At 37.9% G+C, this 16311-nt stretch overlaps 1 protein-coding gene across 2 annotated transcripts in view; it reads right to left on the bottom strand.

Moving 5' to 3' along the window:
• Positions 1 to 725: 725 nt before the first annotated feature.
• The window catches only part of BRINP3 (BMP/retinoic acid inducible neural specific 3), a 204478-nt gene continuing 188892 nt past the window's right edge, over positions 726 to 16311 (bottom strand). For both annotated transcript variants that reach the window (XM_061345337.1, XM_061345338.1), the window contains one exon: positions 726 to 2104. In XM_061345337.1, the coding sequence (XP_061201321.1) occupies positions 988 to 2104 (1117 nt within the window). In that variant the 3' untranslated portion in view covers positions 726 to 987. The remainder of the gene's footprint in view (positions 2105 to 16311) is intronic.

Genomic DNA, 16311 nt, shown 5'->3' with positions numbered 1-16311 from the left:
AAAAACATTCTTATACTGAACAGTTGCCTTGCCAGGGAAATTTTTAAATTAATTTGAATCTAATCAGCATGGATGGTATTTAAGTAAATAGTTCAAAACAGATAATTCTAAATAAATATTATAGTGTGTGTATTTGGGAGGAGATAATGTATACATGTTCTTAATTCTTCCTGTAAATTTGCAAAGCAAAAGAGATTTGGCTGGTAAAGATGGATTCTTTTGTAATGTGAGTAATATCCATTGCAAAGGCAGTCTCTCACCTCTCTCCTATTGAAATAATGCAAACTTTCATTACTGCGTCTCACAAATCTAACCTCCTGTCCATTCTAGAACACTCAATATTAGCACTCTGGGAGTCTGTATGTCATGTGAAACACCTTGAGATGTCTTAGGCATTTCTTAGGAAAGTCTAAGGCGTATAGTAAAGCACTACAGTCATCATTTCAGCTCAGCATGAACATTTAGATCCACATCCTAAGAATAAAATAGTCTATGGGTCTGACTTTTCTACAGTTTCTGTTAAAATCTTGAGTCACTGTCTTCTCTTTACCTACGTCTTCTGTGTTATACACACACAAAAGTGTATCAAGGTTACTACTTTTGTGTAAGAAAAAAGAATCCCACGGCAGTTCTTTTTAATAACTGTTCAGCTACAAAATTTTATTGGTATCCTTCTATGTTCCCTCTAGAGGATGTAATGCACAAAAGCATCGCCACGGAACATATAAAATTACAAATGAAATTTATTGTAAAAAGTAGAATGTCTTCTAGACTGGTGTCAGTATTTATTTCATTCATAAACCAAAACTGCAGGTATAACATATTCATTGTCAGCAAGTTCATGTGTAAATTGCCATCCAACAGCATTGACTGATATAAGACAGATATTGAAAAGACAATTTAAATTTACTTTTCCAAACATAAACTGTTCCACAAAAGCACTGTAAAAACTCCTTCAAGGTTTTGTGTTGTGCTTCACATGTATGGTTAACTACATAATTTGGTTGTGTCATAATCCACTGTGTTTGGCAATTTGGCATTGAAGGCCTGCAAAGCAGATTGAATTCTCACCACTTCACTGGTAGACAGTTTCAGTCTATGACGGAGCAAGCAAGAGAAGAGGTCTAAACGGCGCTGACCAGGTGGAGACAGTTTGTTTACACGATCCCGTATCTCTAACAACTGCAAAAGTGCCGAGTCCTGTGATCCCTGAGTATAGGGGTAGTCCAGCTGCAAAATCAAGTCTCGAATTGCTTCTGGGTCGAAGTGCATGCTGTAGCCAAACACTTGGATGTTATTGATTTTCATGTAACCCAGATTTCTTGAGGGATCAATAAATTCCAGGGGTTCATAGTAGATGCTCTCATTGCCATTTGGACCATTTGACTTTATTCGACTTCTCAAATAGATGTGCACAGTTTCAAAAAAAGTCTTCCACTTGTTGCCCAGAGTCAGCGTCCAGTTATAACACTGAAGGGGTAAGTCCAATTTAGTCCGTTCCCAGTCTGGGAAATTATTTTCATTCACAGGCATAAACCAGCTCTCAGAGTGGCTGCCCCCAAAAGGGTTGACGTAAACAGCAAGAACAGGCTCTAAGGTGCTGTTTTTAGTTAGGCAAATTTGAAGAGAAAGGCCCAGTATCATATGGACCAGGCTAGACTTGTACTTGTTGCTCTTAAGAGTAAGAAGCATCCGCTTGCGCCAAGAAGGATCAAACCAGCTGTTGAGGCGCATGTCATTGCTGATGAAAATGGCATGGACCTCAATTCTCCTGTCTGTCTTCTGCAATAAATACTTCATTTCCAGGTCCTGAAGGTCAGTTTCAAACCCAATGTAGTGCTCTGTTGATTCTGCCACTTCAGGCTTGCAAAGCCCTTGGCTCAGCATGTAGCCAGCATTGCAGCTCCCACAGCGGGTGCGATTGTCAGGAGCACAGCTCAAGCACGCAGAGCCATCTCCAACTGTGCAGGGAAGGAACCCATGGCAGGCAACCTGGTCATTAGGGCAGGTGCATGTGTGAGTCTCTTCAGAAAAGCTTCCCAGAAGGCCATTTTCATTGCAGTAGAGAAAGGACTGGATGCGGTTGAGCCAGTAGTTAGAAGATCTGCAACGTTAAAATAATTTATTTTAACACAGAGACCTGCACATAATAAATACACTTTGTTATTTTTTATCAGAAAGAGAAAAATAAAGCTGGTTTTAGTAGCAGATTAAGGCACTAAAGTGAAATTATAGTGTCTGCTGTCAGATAAATACATTTATAAATTGCCTTTTAACAATGCAAAATCACAAAAGAATTTTCCTTATAAATTCACAGGCACAAAAGGAATATTTGGTTCATATATTTGCTACCTCTGCCAAGGAAGCCTGACAAAGACCCATTTTTCTGTTACTGTCTTCAGATTAACATTTTAAAATCCCATGCAGCTGATATTGGTTTTCTTCATATTATTTGATCAGGGAGGTGCTTTGTATATATCTAAATATGTATAACTGTACCATCTCCCTATTTCATTATGAATATTTTTGCAAGCTTGCAAGCTTTCTTGTTACTGCCTGAAGTTGCTTTGATTTATAGACATGTGAGCCAAAATGCTTTCCTGGAATAGCAAATAGGACCCTACTCCCCCCTAAAGTAGATTCAGTCTTAATTCTTCAGATGACTTCTAGCAAAATAAGTATCCCTACAGGAAGCCATGCACAAGCATGCTGTGTTTACTTTTCATCTTTGGAGATGAAATTAAAAGATCACTTTAATGGTCTTCCTGTCATCTCATTTTCTTTTCACTAGAAGCCACAGTTAATGTCCTATACCACCCTGGGAAAAGATACTGAAACTAACAGTTTAGGCTGATGAGGAACGTCTGCTACAAGAAAGACAATGGGAACAACTGAGCTATATGCAAATAGCGAAGAGAAATATCATCTTCTTTCTTTTTCAGTTCTTAATAATCCTAGCAATGCACAATTTAAAAAACTTATTTTGGCTGCTGCAGTCAGATGGATTCTTGTCACATGAATGATGATAGTTGTACGTTTTTCTCCCTTTCAATTGCATTGTTTCAAAGAGAAAATGCAGCAGCCTCACTGAATAACTTTTTAAGTCACATCCAAATTTGTCTGAATAGTTCAGATTTTTTTTTCTGACTACAAAATTTATGCTAAAAGTCTATCACATCTCAAAGTCTGATTCCTTAGAAACATGAAAATGAAGCGTAAAATTACATCATTGTATACTCTGGTGACTTTGTTTAATCCTTTTTTTAATTATTTCTTCTTTCTGTTTTTTTGGATGGGGGAATCTTAGTTTTTTGAGGTTGGGTTTTTTATATATATATAGCATATTAATATTTTCTAGAAGTATAAGTAAACATAATAACATCCATGATATGAATGCCTTAACACCATTCTTATTGTGCTTATTTGAAAGTCATTATTACGCAAGAATATTTTGGCAAGTTTATTCCTTCATTTCCTGATTAAAATTCGTAATGTCCATTCTACAGGCAAGGTCAATGTCACAATATAAAAGCTACTCCAAAACTTAGTAGGATGTTAAAGTTATTGCTCTCCCAGGTGGAATAGGAAGTTCCTGTGTACTTTGTCAGGGCTGTTTTGCCAGTAATCTGTACCTACTGATCTCTCCCTAGCAACTCACAAGAACCGCACTTCAGATGCATTATGACCCTGTTTCCCAATATAGGATGAACTTTGCAGCCAGGCAGTGTCTCACATGGTCTGTCTTATTGCTATCAGCCCTGTGATGCATCACAGCAATCAAAACAGAGAGGATACGAGGATACTTGTTAAAGTAGTGAAACTAACCTGTCAGAGGTCTCACATTACAGCTTTTTCCTAAGTCTTTGTGGCTTTCTGTGCTATTTAAGAACTGATACAGAGCTCCAAAAGCTACTAGGTGTAAAAGTCTGGGGGGGTTAATTTTCCTTCACATCTTTGGGTAGGCCATTTGCTTCACAATAACCTCCATAAAGTTTTTAGTTTGTTTTGTTACACTGGACAGATAATGCAGCAGATTTCAGTAATATGTGATTTGTTTTTTAATCTCCAATTTTTCTGCTTGTACTGTTGCTAACAGTTGGTACCACATGACTATTATGTCAAGGTTAAGTGTTTTCAACACCTGATATTGCTCAGGTTTATAAATGTGAATTTTAACATCTCTTCCATCTCTCTTGTGCAAAGAAGTGCTCACTTTTAAAAAGTTTATTATATATTATTATATTAGAAGTACATTTCTGGAAAACATCACTTTGTTTAGGCCAACTCTGAGCTTACAGATGTGATTTTGAATTCATCTCAGTAGAGGATAAATATTCGAAGACTAACTGTAAACAATTTCCATGTATCACGATGTGTCACCCATAGAGACTAAATCTACTTTGCTTACACAAAACAGCAACAGTTCTACGTAGTTTGTAGCATCTAAGGATATGTTTGCATGATATATACTAGTCAGAAGAAACCTAATGGTGTCTGAGATCTAAAGCTGGAACCACACTACTTTAGTTTTTCGGCAGAGATTAGTAGCCTGGATTTGGCACTGTACTAGTATGGACAATAAATTTCTGTATGGCTTGGAGGTTAAGCATTTATCCTGGCTTGGAGTTCAGGAGCAGTTAGCTTTCAAGCTACACCCCAGCTATGAATTTCTGAGTCCTAATGTTAGATACTTTTTGATGGAATTTAATGAGTAATTTTTTCAGTATTCCTTTATTGAGGTGTATTGGGTGTCACTGGAAAGATTTTGACAGCGGGAGGGCAGATGCAGGGATGCCTTCCATGAGAAGAGGCCAGCGGTGCCTCATACTGAACATAGATGGTTCCAGACAAGTTATCTTGAGCAACTGCTTCTTGCTTACAGAATTTAATAAATATATTAAGACAATTAGCTTCTGAGAAAGGGTTGAAAGAAATCTCCAATTATTATTTTAATGACACTGCAAATTTTATTATCTGATTTGGAAAATTATATTTACTGGCCTGATGTGTTAGCTTTCCAGAAACTGAGATACAGAACTTCTGATTTCCAAACCTAGTGAAACTAGCAAGAATTTCCTAGTTACTTTAATGAGCTTTAAATCAAAATGTCATGCCTGAATATCTGTGCCTTCACCATCATTCAAAATTATGTGACAATCTATAATCAAAAGCTATTTGTGGTAAACATGCACTTGAAATCACAATCACTAAATCTTTGCTTTAGAAATAAAATAATATTTAATGAAATAAAACCCTTGATAAGTATAGCATACTTCTTGTTGAATTCTATAATGAATTAGAGCTCCCTGGAAATTCTTTAGAATGCTTTTAAAAACTGGTTTTATTTATTGAGTCATTGAAATCGACCTTTCAAAAACAGTACACATTTACAAAACAAGTGCTAAGTCCAGAATTTCTATGAAAACATAAATACTACTGATTGTCCTGTTGAAAACCTATTCTCTCTACAGGAAATAGACTATCAAGCCTCTTCTATGACTTATGCAAAGTAGAACACTGAACAGATAACCCATGCAAATCACATACTTCTACCCTTTAATTTAATTAAGACTACTATTCTGAGGTTTCAGTCTCACCTTGGACTGTAAAGAGTTTCTAGCCATGTGAACCAGATTTCTTGCATGGATGAACATTTCCTTCCACCCCTATTTAATTTGTTTGATCCTATACATCAATATGAATATACTTAGTTGTCTGTGACAATATTCTACAGATTTTCTCAATTCTTAAAATGTTATGGGAAACAGATTGTTAACTAATTATGGTTTAATAACAGGTCCAGCTCCACCTTCTTACATTCAACTCTTTTCCTACTATCAGATCAGGTTACTGTAGCTGGATAATAATACTTTTTTTGTGGGTGAACCTTCTCTTGCATAGTAAGCAGTAAGGGGTGACTCCCATGCTTTCAGCTAAAATACAGGGTAAGGAAAGACTGCCATATAATCTCACATTTACACAAGCATGGTGAAAATAGGATAATCCTGTGGAAGTTAATGTATCAGTTAGCATCAGCCAAGTTTCTGATGAGAATCATTTTAATGAGAAATGCAAATCTTTTTCGTAGGCAAAATACAATTCTACATGAAGTTGCACTGCATTACCTCTTTATAGAATGCTCTCCAATTGCTGATTCTAAAATGTATTGAAAATATTTTGCTTTTTTTTTTTATGAACTTACTTTTAAAAAAAAAAAGTCATTTGAACAACAGCAGTTGCAAGTTTAATCCAAAACATGTGCTTCCTTCTTTAATACACTGTAACATTAAATGTAAGAACAAAGCAGTGTGGTCAGACTATATAATAGCCATAGCATGTATTTAATCATGGTCTAACACTTGCCTCCTTCTCTGCCTCACTAAGTACTTAACATCTGCTGTACATCAGATGGCTCAGTAGCAGATGATGAGTACTCAGTGAGGCAGGTGCTAAGTAAAAATATGAAGACAATTTAACAAGAGTGTATAGCCAGTAAAATACCCATTAACTATTTTTTCCTCCTTTCAAAGCTGAGTCCAGTATAAATCTGTAAGACAGAAACCTCAACACCAAATGCACTTGCAGGTATCTCTAAAATGTCCTACTCTTCTGGGATCATCTCTTAGGAAGGACAAATAAGGCTCCAAGTACTTATTTTGCTGTGCTTTAATTTATAACAAGAACATTAATTGGTACTAAATCTGAAAATGGTCATCATATGAATGCATTTGTCTTCTGGGAATCAGGGTAAAACTACCTGTACAGTCACCAGAAGACCAGTGAGTGATTAGAAGAATGCATGTTTTTAGTTTATTCAGCTTGACAAAATTAAAGCAGTACTATAACCACTACTCAAAGAAACGTGCCTGAAATTATTTCACTATGGCTGATGTTACAGGTATGTCAGTGAGACTCTCAATGACAGCTGGAAATCCTACTCAAAAAGATGATAAACAAGAGCAGTACAGCTGCTCTGAGTTCAATTTTACAATTTCACAGCTGGCTCCACCTGAGTCAGATGCTTCAAAACTGATCTAAAGGTCTGAGCTAACTATGTGGACCATGGTGAAAACAAGTTAAGCGTACTGTGCAGTAGAAAAGGAATATGATACCTTTCTAAATGTATTGAAAAGAATAAAAAGCCTCTGCTTAGATAGATGCTTTTGGTAAAAATCCCCTTTTAGCATACACAGAAAGCATATTAATTAGCTATTAATTTTTTATGGAAATCTTGCTTCCATCTGCTAAAATTGCTTCCAGCACAGAAATGGAAGGGGTAACTAAGGAAATCTAGCTTGGTGTGCGACTCCTCCATGATGTCTATACTACAGGGAAAGGAATGCATGAACCAGGAGGCTAATTCTGGGATTATGTTGCTGGGATTAATAACAATCTGAACTAAAACTATAGTGATATAAGGAGGCAAAATACCTTGTTTTCCCCTGTTAATCACATTTAAGGAGAATCTTTGCAGGTATCACCATTCTGAGGATGTTGTCCTCCCCATCACATCTTAAGGTTGATACTCTATATTTTAAAACCAATAATGCACACCATTTTTAAATTCAACATTGCCTTTGTATTACAAGCAGCAGAGGAATTAAACCCTTATATGACATAAATCTATAACACCTCATGGAACAAAACTGCTGTGAAGTGATTTTATAGACTAAACAATATTTTGCCATTAAAATATTTAATATTTCAAAGGATATTTCTTCTTAGCTTGTTATGAATTCATTTACAAAAATTTTAAACTGAGCTCTGCTAATGTTACACCCTTTTAACTCTCATAGCAAAGTTTTTGTGCTGTGAAACATTTCTGCAAAACACACTAAAGAATGGTTATAGAAAAACCATTTTAACATAACATGCCCACATTTTTTTTAACAGCTATAATTATAATTATCATTGTAATGTGCTGAATTAAGAATCAAATTGCTTTGTAGTACCAGCTATTTAAAGAGGTTCGAAACAGAGGCAAACTTTGAAAGCTTTAACTAAATAATGATACATAGTGCAACAGGGACAAAGGAAATACCAGTCAAATTAATGGTGTCAAAAGCTGAAGCAAAGGAATCAGGGGTGTTAGGAAAAATAAGAGTCATCTTGTACAGGAGGAAGAAAGATGCCAAACACACCATCCCACACCACCACCCCCCCCCAAAAAAAAAAAAAAACACAAGCAAACAAACTAACCCATGCCTACCTTTTGAAGCCACTGTAAACTAGGGTTTGTAGTGCTAGATGAGTGCAAAGCTCATCTTGGACCATATATTATCCATTAATTGAGTGGAATTTTAGTTAAACTTTTGCAGATGTGAATTCAAGTGTAATTTTATATGTATCTAAAAAAAAGCTATAAAAAGTTTATCTAGATGCTTCAGTGACAGTCATTAATATGTCCATTTTAAATGTTAGAAAAATAACAACTAAGTTTACTGTAATGTTATCAGCTTTTTTTGTGTGAAGGATAACAGAAGTGACACAAAATTGGACAAATTGAAAATAGATCTCCTCCCTCTCCTTTTACAAAGATAGGTAAAATGAGGGCCTGATAACGTGACACACACAAGTGTACACAATCACAGAATCAATCATAGAATTAATTAGGTTGGAAGTGACATTCAAAGACCATCCAAACTAACATTCTGCCACAGACAAAGACGCATTCCACTCTATCAGGATCTCCAAGCCCTGTCCTGTCTGGCTGTCATGGCATAGACCCAGACAGTAACTAAGTACCATGCAGTCTTTCACTCCCCCCTCTCCCCTTTCCCTCTCCTCCGGGCAAGATGGGGAGGTGAATCAAAAGAATGTAAAAACCATGGGTTGAGATAAGAACAGTTGTATAACTAAAATACAGTGTACTACTACTACTACTTCTAGTAATTCTTATAAGCCCTATTCATATATTGAAAGGCTGCAATAAGGTCCCCAGAGTCTTCTTCAGGTTGACTAAACCCAACTCAGCCTTTCTTCATAGGAGAGGTGCTCCAGCTGTCTAATCATTTTTGTGACACTCTTCTGGACATACTCTAACAGGTTCATGCCTGCCATAAGCTGTGGAACACAGAACTGGATCCAGTACTGCAGGTAGTGCCTCACAATAGCAGAGTAGAGGGGTAGAAACCCCTCCCTCTACCTGCTGGCCACTCCCTTTTGATGCAGCCCAGGACACAATTGGCTTTCTAGGCTACAGGTGCACATTGCTGACTCATATCCAGTTTTTCATCCATCAGTATCTCCAAGTCCTTCTCTGCAAGCCTCTCCTCAATCCATTCATCTCCCAGTCTATACTGATATTGTTTCCCTGCACAGTTTCTAGCCTTTTCCTTCCAGCTCAATTTACTAACTTTGAAAGAAGTGCACATTAATACAGCTTGAGCAATGGGCACTTGAAGCTCTTTGCTCTGAGTTCATCAGATTCCTTGTATATGCTGTATATGCAAACCTAATTTGAATACTTAATTTGTATGAAGAAAGGACCCAGTAGAGATTATTAAAACCAGCTTGATTGCCTTGTCAACATGCATTCTAAGGCTAAATGCACAAGTTCAAAGATAGTCTGAGATGTAGCTATGAACTACATTCGTAAAAATAAGAAAATGTACCATCAGCTCTAGCATGCAGTGAAAATTCTAGAACTAATTAAAAATTAACCTTGACTGAATGGTCTTCATATGCAATGCAGCATATCACAAAAACTACTGGAAAATACACCTACAGAATTCTGTATGATTTACTGTTGTAGTTAGGATAGGAAGAAGGAGCTTCCGTGTTCTTGAAGTATTTTATTCAAAACAGGAGCAATATAGAAAGTTTAGACTGGAGTTAATTGCTGAGATGGAAGCTTTCAAATATTTTGTGGGATAATTAAAAATTGTGTGAAAGAGTAATTCATAAAGTGTCTCTAAACCGTACAAAACCCACTAAACAACTGCTGAAAAAAGGATCCAAAGTTTTAGTTGTGGTGAAGGGTAAATTAGGATACAGAAAGAGATTTAGTGCCAGAAAAATCAGCCATCAATTGTATTATTTTCTGTAACTAAATCTCACTACCACAGGTAAAATCATAGCCACATTAACAGACTATAGCAGAAAGGGAAGTCTACAATTGCATTCAAGAAACTGATACAAGACCGTTGTAGATTCCGATTTTCCTACTGATTTTGAGAAAAGACATCTATTCACAGCCTTAATCACAGACAGGAATAATTAAAACAATAAAAAATAAACCCCCAAAACCAAACAGAACCCCCCCCAAAAAAACACCCCAAAACAACCTCTGCTCCCTGAAAAAACCCAAGCCACACAAACTGTTTCCGTTACAGCTATAATTATGGAGGTAAAGAAAATTTGATTCTGTTCCTGGCTCCTTCACAATGTTTCTGTATGACCATGACTATGGAAAAGTCACTTTCTCTTTTCCTTTAATAATGATCTTTTACCACTGTTTGTCTGTTTGGATTATAAATTTAGTTGCCTCTAGCTATTACTGCAATATAAACAGCAACAATCTGTCATTTGCTTCCATTTTGTAGATATGGAAGTATTACAGCAAAGCAAGAATCTCCCAGTAAAGAGTAATGGTTTTAACTAGAGAATAAAAAAACTCAGTTCTGTATTTATGATACCTAATTTATTATGATATATATAATAAAGATTCTGAGACCAGTATGCTTTTTTTTCTCTCATGTTATAATAACTAAAAATAACTTAAAATAACTATATTTTTGAGCAAGCTCATAAAGTTTGAGTACAGGCACAAAATATGTTATAAAAGAGATATTCTTGAACAAATTGTAAGGACAACATTAAGTTTTCTGAAGGAAAATTAAAGGTTGCTTAGAAAATTGGATCATGCCATTTTTAAAAACAGCATGTATTTTTAAATACATATTTTGTTTAAAAGAATGTTTTTAAACACAGCATATATTTCACTTAATAATGTGTAATTCTTATAATAAGATGTCAATTGCTTAACAGTCATAAATAGGGAAAGTATTACTATAAATGATCAGATGTTTCATGTAAGTAATATAAATTAGGAGACAGTTTGGTAAAAATGCTTGCAAGCAAATATCAATTAATTCCCTCTCATTTGACACTTTTATCTTCTAAAACAAACTAACTAACTAACTAACCTACAGCCTGAAATGCAAAATATAATTTGATAAAAAGGCTGACACTGGTCAACAAAAGAACAGCTGTCTGTACATTGATGTGAAATAAAGGAGGATCAGTATAGATAACTGACAGTGAGGAACTTTAGGAACTGTGCAAATTTCTTTCAAATATATACAATTATATAAGGATAAAGTGATTTACCTTATAGAACTGTTCTCATTCCCCCAGCAACTGTTAAATCATTGTTGAGAAAAAAATATCTATATATGCAATTCAGAATAATAGCCCTTCCAGATTGCTGACACCTCCGTACTTTCCATTTGTCAGGGTAACTAGATCACTCTGGTTAGCTCACTCGCCACCAGAGCCACAAACAACTGTGATGTCAGTGGCAGAAGCCAGGATATGTTACCTCTTGGTAACTCCTCCAAATTTCTTCTGGCAGAACCGCAGGAAAATATGTACAGGGCTTTGGGTATCTAGAACATGGGACTCAATTTAGTAGGCCAGGTCTACTAGGTGCTGGTCTGACGGGGAATGGTTTTGGTAGGAAGCTTGCCAGACTGGTCAAGGAAGCTTTAAACTATATGTGTTGGGAGAGGGGGGCATCATTCCATCCCAACACTCCCAGTCAGTTGCCAGCACCTATAATAAATGCTTGGAGTAGCATAGAGATATTTCAGCCACTCCAGCCAATGAGCCGGCTTCATTTGGAGCTTGACTCAGATGCCTCTATAGAAACACCCATCTTATGGGGAACAAACAAGAGGAATTAGAGATGTGTGAATGCCTACAGGGGTATGATATAGTAGGCATTACAGAAACATGGTGGGATTGCTCCTATGACTGGTGTGTTCGAATGGAAGGTTACAGACTGTTTAGAAAAGAGAGGCCTAGCAGGCAAGGAGGGGGAGTTGCTATTTATGTTAAGGATAGGCTGGAGAGTATGGATCTCTGTCTGGGGACAGGTGAGCAGTTAACAGAGTCTGTGTGTCAGCGTTAAAGGGAGAACAACGATGGGGAACATTATTCTGGGAATCTGTTACAGACTGCCTGATCCAAAGGACTCTTTGGATGAAGTGCTCTATAGACGGATAGGAACAGCCTCACACTTGCAGGCCCTTGTTCTCACTGGGGTCCTCAACCACACTGATCTCTGTTGGAAGGACAGTACAGCCCGGCACAAGCAATGCAAAGGTTCCTTAATTGTGTTGAAGACAAATTCCTTCTGCAAGTAATAGGGGAGCCGACAAGGATAGGTGCTGTGCTTGACCTCATGCTCACCAACAGGGAATGTTGGGTTGGAAATGTGACGCTCCAGGGCAGCCTTGGTTGCACTGATCATGAGATGATTGAATTTGGGATCCTCAGGACAGGAGGAAGAGCGTGCATCAAGCTCACTGCCCTGGACTTCAAGAGAGCAGACACTGGCCTCTTCAGAAACCTGTTCAGTAAGGTTCCATGGGAAATAGCCCTACAGGGCAGAGGGGGCCAAGAATCATGGTTGATATTCGAGGATCACCTGCTACAAGCTCAGGAGTGTTGCATCTCAACTAGAAGGAAGTGCAGCAGGAGGGCCAGGATGGATAAGGAGTTGTTGAGGAAAATTCAAATGAAAAAAGAGGCTTATAAAAAGCGGAAGCAAGGACAGGCGGCCTGGGATGTACAGGGATGTTGTCCGGGAAGCTAGGGACCAGGTTAGGAAAGCTAAGGCCCAGTTAGAATTAATCTTGGCTAGGGATATTAAGGATAACATGAACGGATTCTACAGGTACACAGCAAATTAAAAACAGATTAGGGAGAAAGTAGGTCCCCTAAGGAAGCTCTCGGGAGAACTGGCTACACAGGATTTGGAGAAGGCTGAGGTTCTGAATGACTTCTTTGCCTCAGTCTTCACTGGCAAAGGCTCTGACTGCACCACCCAAGTCCTGAAAGGCAGATGCAGGGACTGTGAGAATGAAGACATTGGGCCCACTGTAGGAGAGGACCTGGTTCGAGACCATCTTAAGAGCATGAATGTCCACAAGTCCATGGGTCCGGATGAAATCCATCCATGCGTCCTGAAGGAGCTGGCAAATGAAGTTGCTAAGATACTGTCCATCATATTTGAAAAATCAGTTGAAGCTCCTGATGACTGGAAAAAGGGTGTCCTGGTTTTAGCAGTAGCAGTCATTTTTCTCTTTCTTGGTAGCTGGTGCAGTGCTGTGGTTTGACTTTCGGGCTGGGAACAGAGCTGGTTAAAAAGATGTTTTGGTTTGGCCAAGGACTTTGTGAGCCTCATGCTCTGCCAGGGAGGAGGGAAGCCAGGAGGAAGCAGAGACAGGACACCTGACCCAAACTGACCAAAGAGGTATTCCATACCACAGCACGTCATGCCCAGGATGTAACTGAGAGTTTCCCGTAAGGGCTAGGTGAACTGCAGGGTTGGAGGAGGTATGGGTCGGTGCTTGGTCGGGCTGGGGGGGGCGAATTATCGGTCGCCTGGTGATGAGGTGTTGTATTCTCTTTCCTTGTTATTTCCTTTATCTTTACTATTATTGGTGGTAGCAGTAGTGATTTGTGTTATACCTTAGTTACTAAACTGTTCTTATCTCAACCTGTGGGAGTTGCATTCTTTCCTGTTAGGGTGGTGAGGCACCGGAAAGGGTTGCCCAGGGAAGTTGTGAATTCTCTATCCCTGGCAGTGTTCATGGCTAGGTTGGAGAGAGCCTTGGGTGACATGGTTTAGTGTGAGATGTCCCTGCCCATGGCAGGGGGGTTGGAACTAGATGATCTTGAGGTCCTTTCCAACCCTAACTATTCTGTGTAATTGTGCTACATACTACCACTGAAGTTGTGTTGGAATTGTTTGGGGCAACCTGTTTCTTCTGTAGTTTTGTTTTCTTTATTAGCATGTTATCTGCTACAGTAAGTCACAGATGCTGGAGTGTAGCAGTGGGAATGTTGAAAATCCCTTCCACTTGAGAGGATATACCCCTGTATAAAGGGTAATCAACTATAAATCATATTCTGAGGAAGTGACAACCCCTGTTGCAAAGAAAGAACATATTAATTCTGATATGTTATTTACCTAGGTATTCGATCTCATTCTGTTCAGTTCATCCTTTCCTCATTTTTACATATTTTATGATATGTTAAAGAGTAAAAAGAAAATGTTCCTGTGCAGAACAACTTCCTTAATACCTTTCAATTTTTATTTAAATATTTTAGTTAAAAAACCCCCAAAACACAAAGCTATACTAATATAAACCACATACATTTTAGTCCCTCTAAATTCCTCCTTAGTGAAACTAACATGCTGCTACTGGCTAGAATTAATGAAATTAGGGTTTTTTTCCACAAAAAAATTCCAAAAGTTAACATTAATAACCAAAAGTAGATTGGAGCAGACAAGATTTTCTTGTAGAAATAGAAAGAATCTATTAAAGAATAAATTCTTCTGACAAGTGGCCTTCAAAGCCTACAATAGCATATGTTTTAAGATATATTTAGTTTTCTTAACATAGTTATTATAAATTACTCTCATAAAATCATAGAATAGTGAGGGTTGGAAAGGACCTTAAGGTCATCTGGTTCCAAACCCCTGCCATGGGCAGGGACATCTCACACTAAACCATGTCACCCAAGGCTCTCTCCAACCTGCCCTTGAACACCGCCAGGGATGGAGCATTCACAACCTCCCTGGACAACGTATTCCAGTGCCTCACCACCCTAACAGGAAAGAATTTCGTCCTTATATCCAATCTAAACTTCCCCTGTTTAAGTTTTAACCCATTACCCCTTGTCCTATCACTACAGTCCTTAATGAATAGTCCCTCCCAAGAATCCTTAGAGACTCCCTTCAGATACTGGAAAGCTGTTATGAGGTCTCCACACAGCTTTCTCCAGGCTGAACAGCCCCAACTTTCTCAGCCTGTCTTCATATGGGAGGTGCTCCAGTCCCCTGATCATCTTCGTGGCCCTTCTCTGCACTTGTTCCAACAGTTCCATGTCCTTTTTATGTTGAGGACACCAGAACTGCACACAAACAAACAAACAACCCCCCCAAAATAGCTATACTGAATCATTGTAATATAACTTGCTGATCACAACCCAAAAGTTCAGAGAAATCATGTGTACTGTATGGTTACAGCAAGCTGTTAAATGAAGTTTCTGATATTAAATTTTGATTGAAATGTAAGCAGATTGCTTATTTCTGGAGATTTACCTGAAAGGAGATTAATGCACAAGCTGCAGAAATGTGCAATGTTGTCCTCAGTTATTACAGAATGAAATGCCATTTACAGCAACTTGTTGTCTTTTGCTTGATGTATTTGGACGTCATACGTATTCATCGTGGAGCCTATATACAGAGTATATAGCTCATTTTTTTACCTCGTACAAAATTGTGCAACTCCTGTAGTTCATTATCTTTGCACTTTTAACTGGTTAAGCTCAGAAAGGATGGTTAGAATTTAAAATTGTGAATGAGGTAATGAAACATGAAGAATTTCATAGTGATAGTTTTTAAATAGTTAGTAGCTAGGGAAACAGCACTACCAATATGTCCCAAGAAGGTTTCTACTATTTTTCTCAACACTCTAGGAATTGTATTGTACTTCTATTGAATTTATAATAGAAGTGGTAACAGAGAAAGTTTTAAGACATCATTCATAAGCAGAATGCACATTTGCTTTGCGAGCCTTTTCCTGTAAGTACTTCCAATCTAAGTGCGAAACAGACAAAATGAATACAACTAAGATGTAAGATGTGCTCAGGAAGATTTTAAGGATGTAGTGAGGGAATTATGAGAACTGGAGGTCCTTATGTCCTGATGTCCTCAGGCAAACATCCACTCTTTCTCCTGTTTATCCAATACACAATCCATACACATGGATTTTGGAGGTATCTTTTACATGGACTTTGGTGGATAAAGGTGAATTAGCGTTTATATTAAAGGAGCATTTAAGTGGGCAAAGAGATTTTGTTGGGATCTTTTTTAGCCTGCTTACTATGGCACTTTCATTGAATGTATTAATGCTTTTTCCCTTGTCTCTAGCGGGTACCATTTTGTGGTGCTTTTGACTGACAGCAAGGGTAAGCAGACTTGTCACTGGGAAAGTAAGCAGGGCTCCAACACAAACACTCTCACCTTGATGAGTAATTACATTGCCTCTGCAACACAATCAGTCTCTGCTGGCA

The sequence above is a fragment of the Neopsephotus bourkii genome, unplaced genomic scaffold (genome assembly GCF_033783945.1).
Source record: "Neopsephotus bourkii isolate Nb327-2 ecotype Australia unplaced genomic scaffold, CSIRO-AGI_Nbou_v1 NB_234, whole genome shotgun sequence".
Taxonomy (NCBI): domain Eukaryota; kingdom Metazoa; phylum Chordata; class Aves; order Psittaciformes; family Psittacidae; genus Neopsephotus; species Neopsephotus bourkii.
This window is presented reverse-complemented; position numbering and strand designations above follow the sequence as displayed.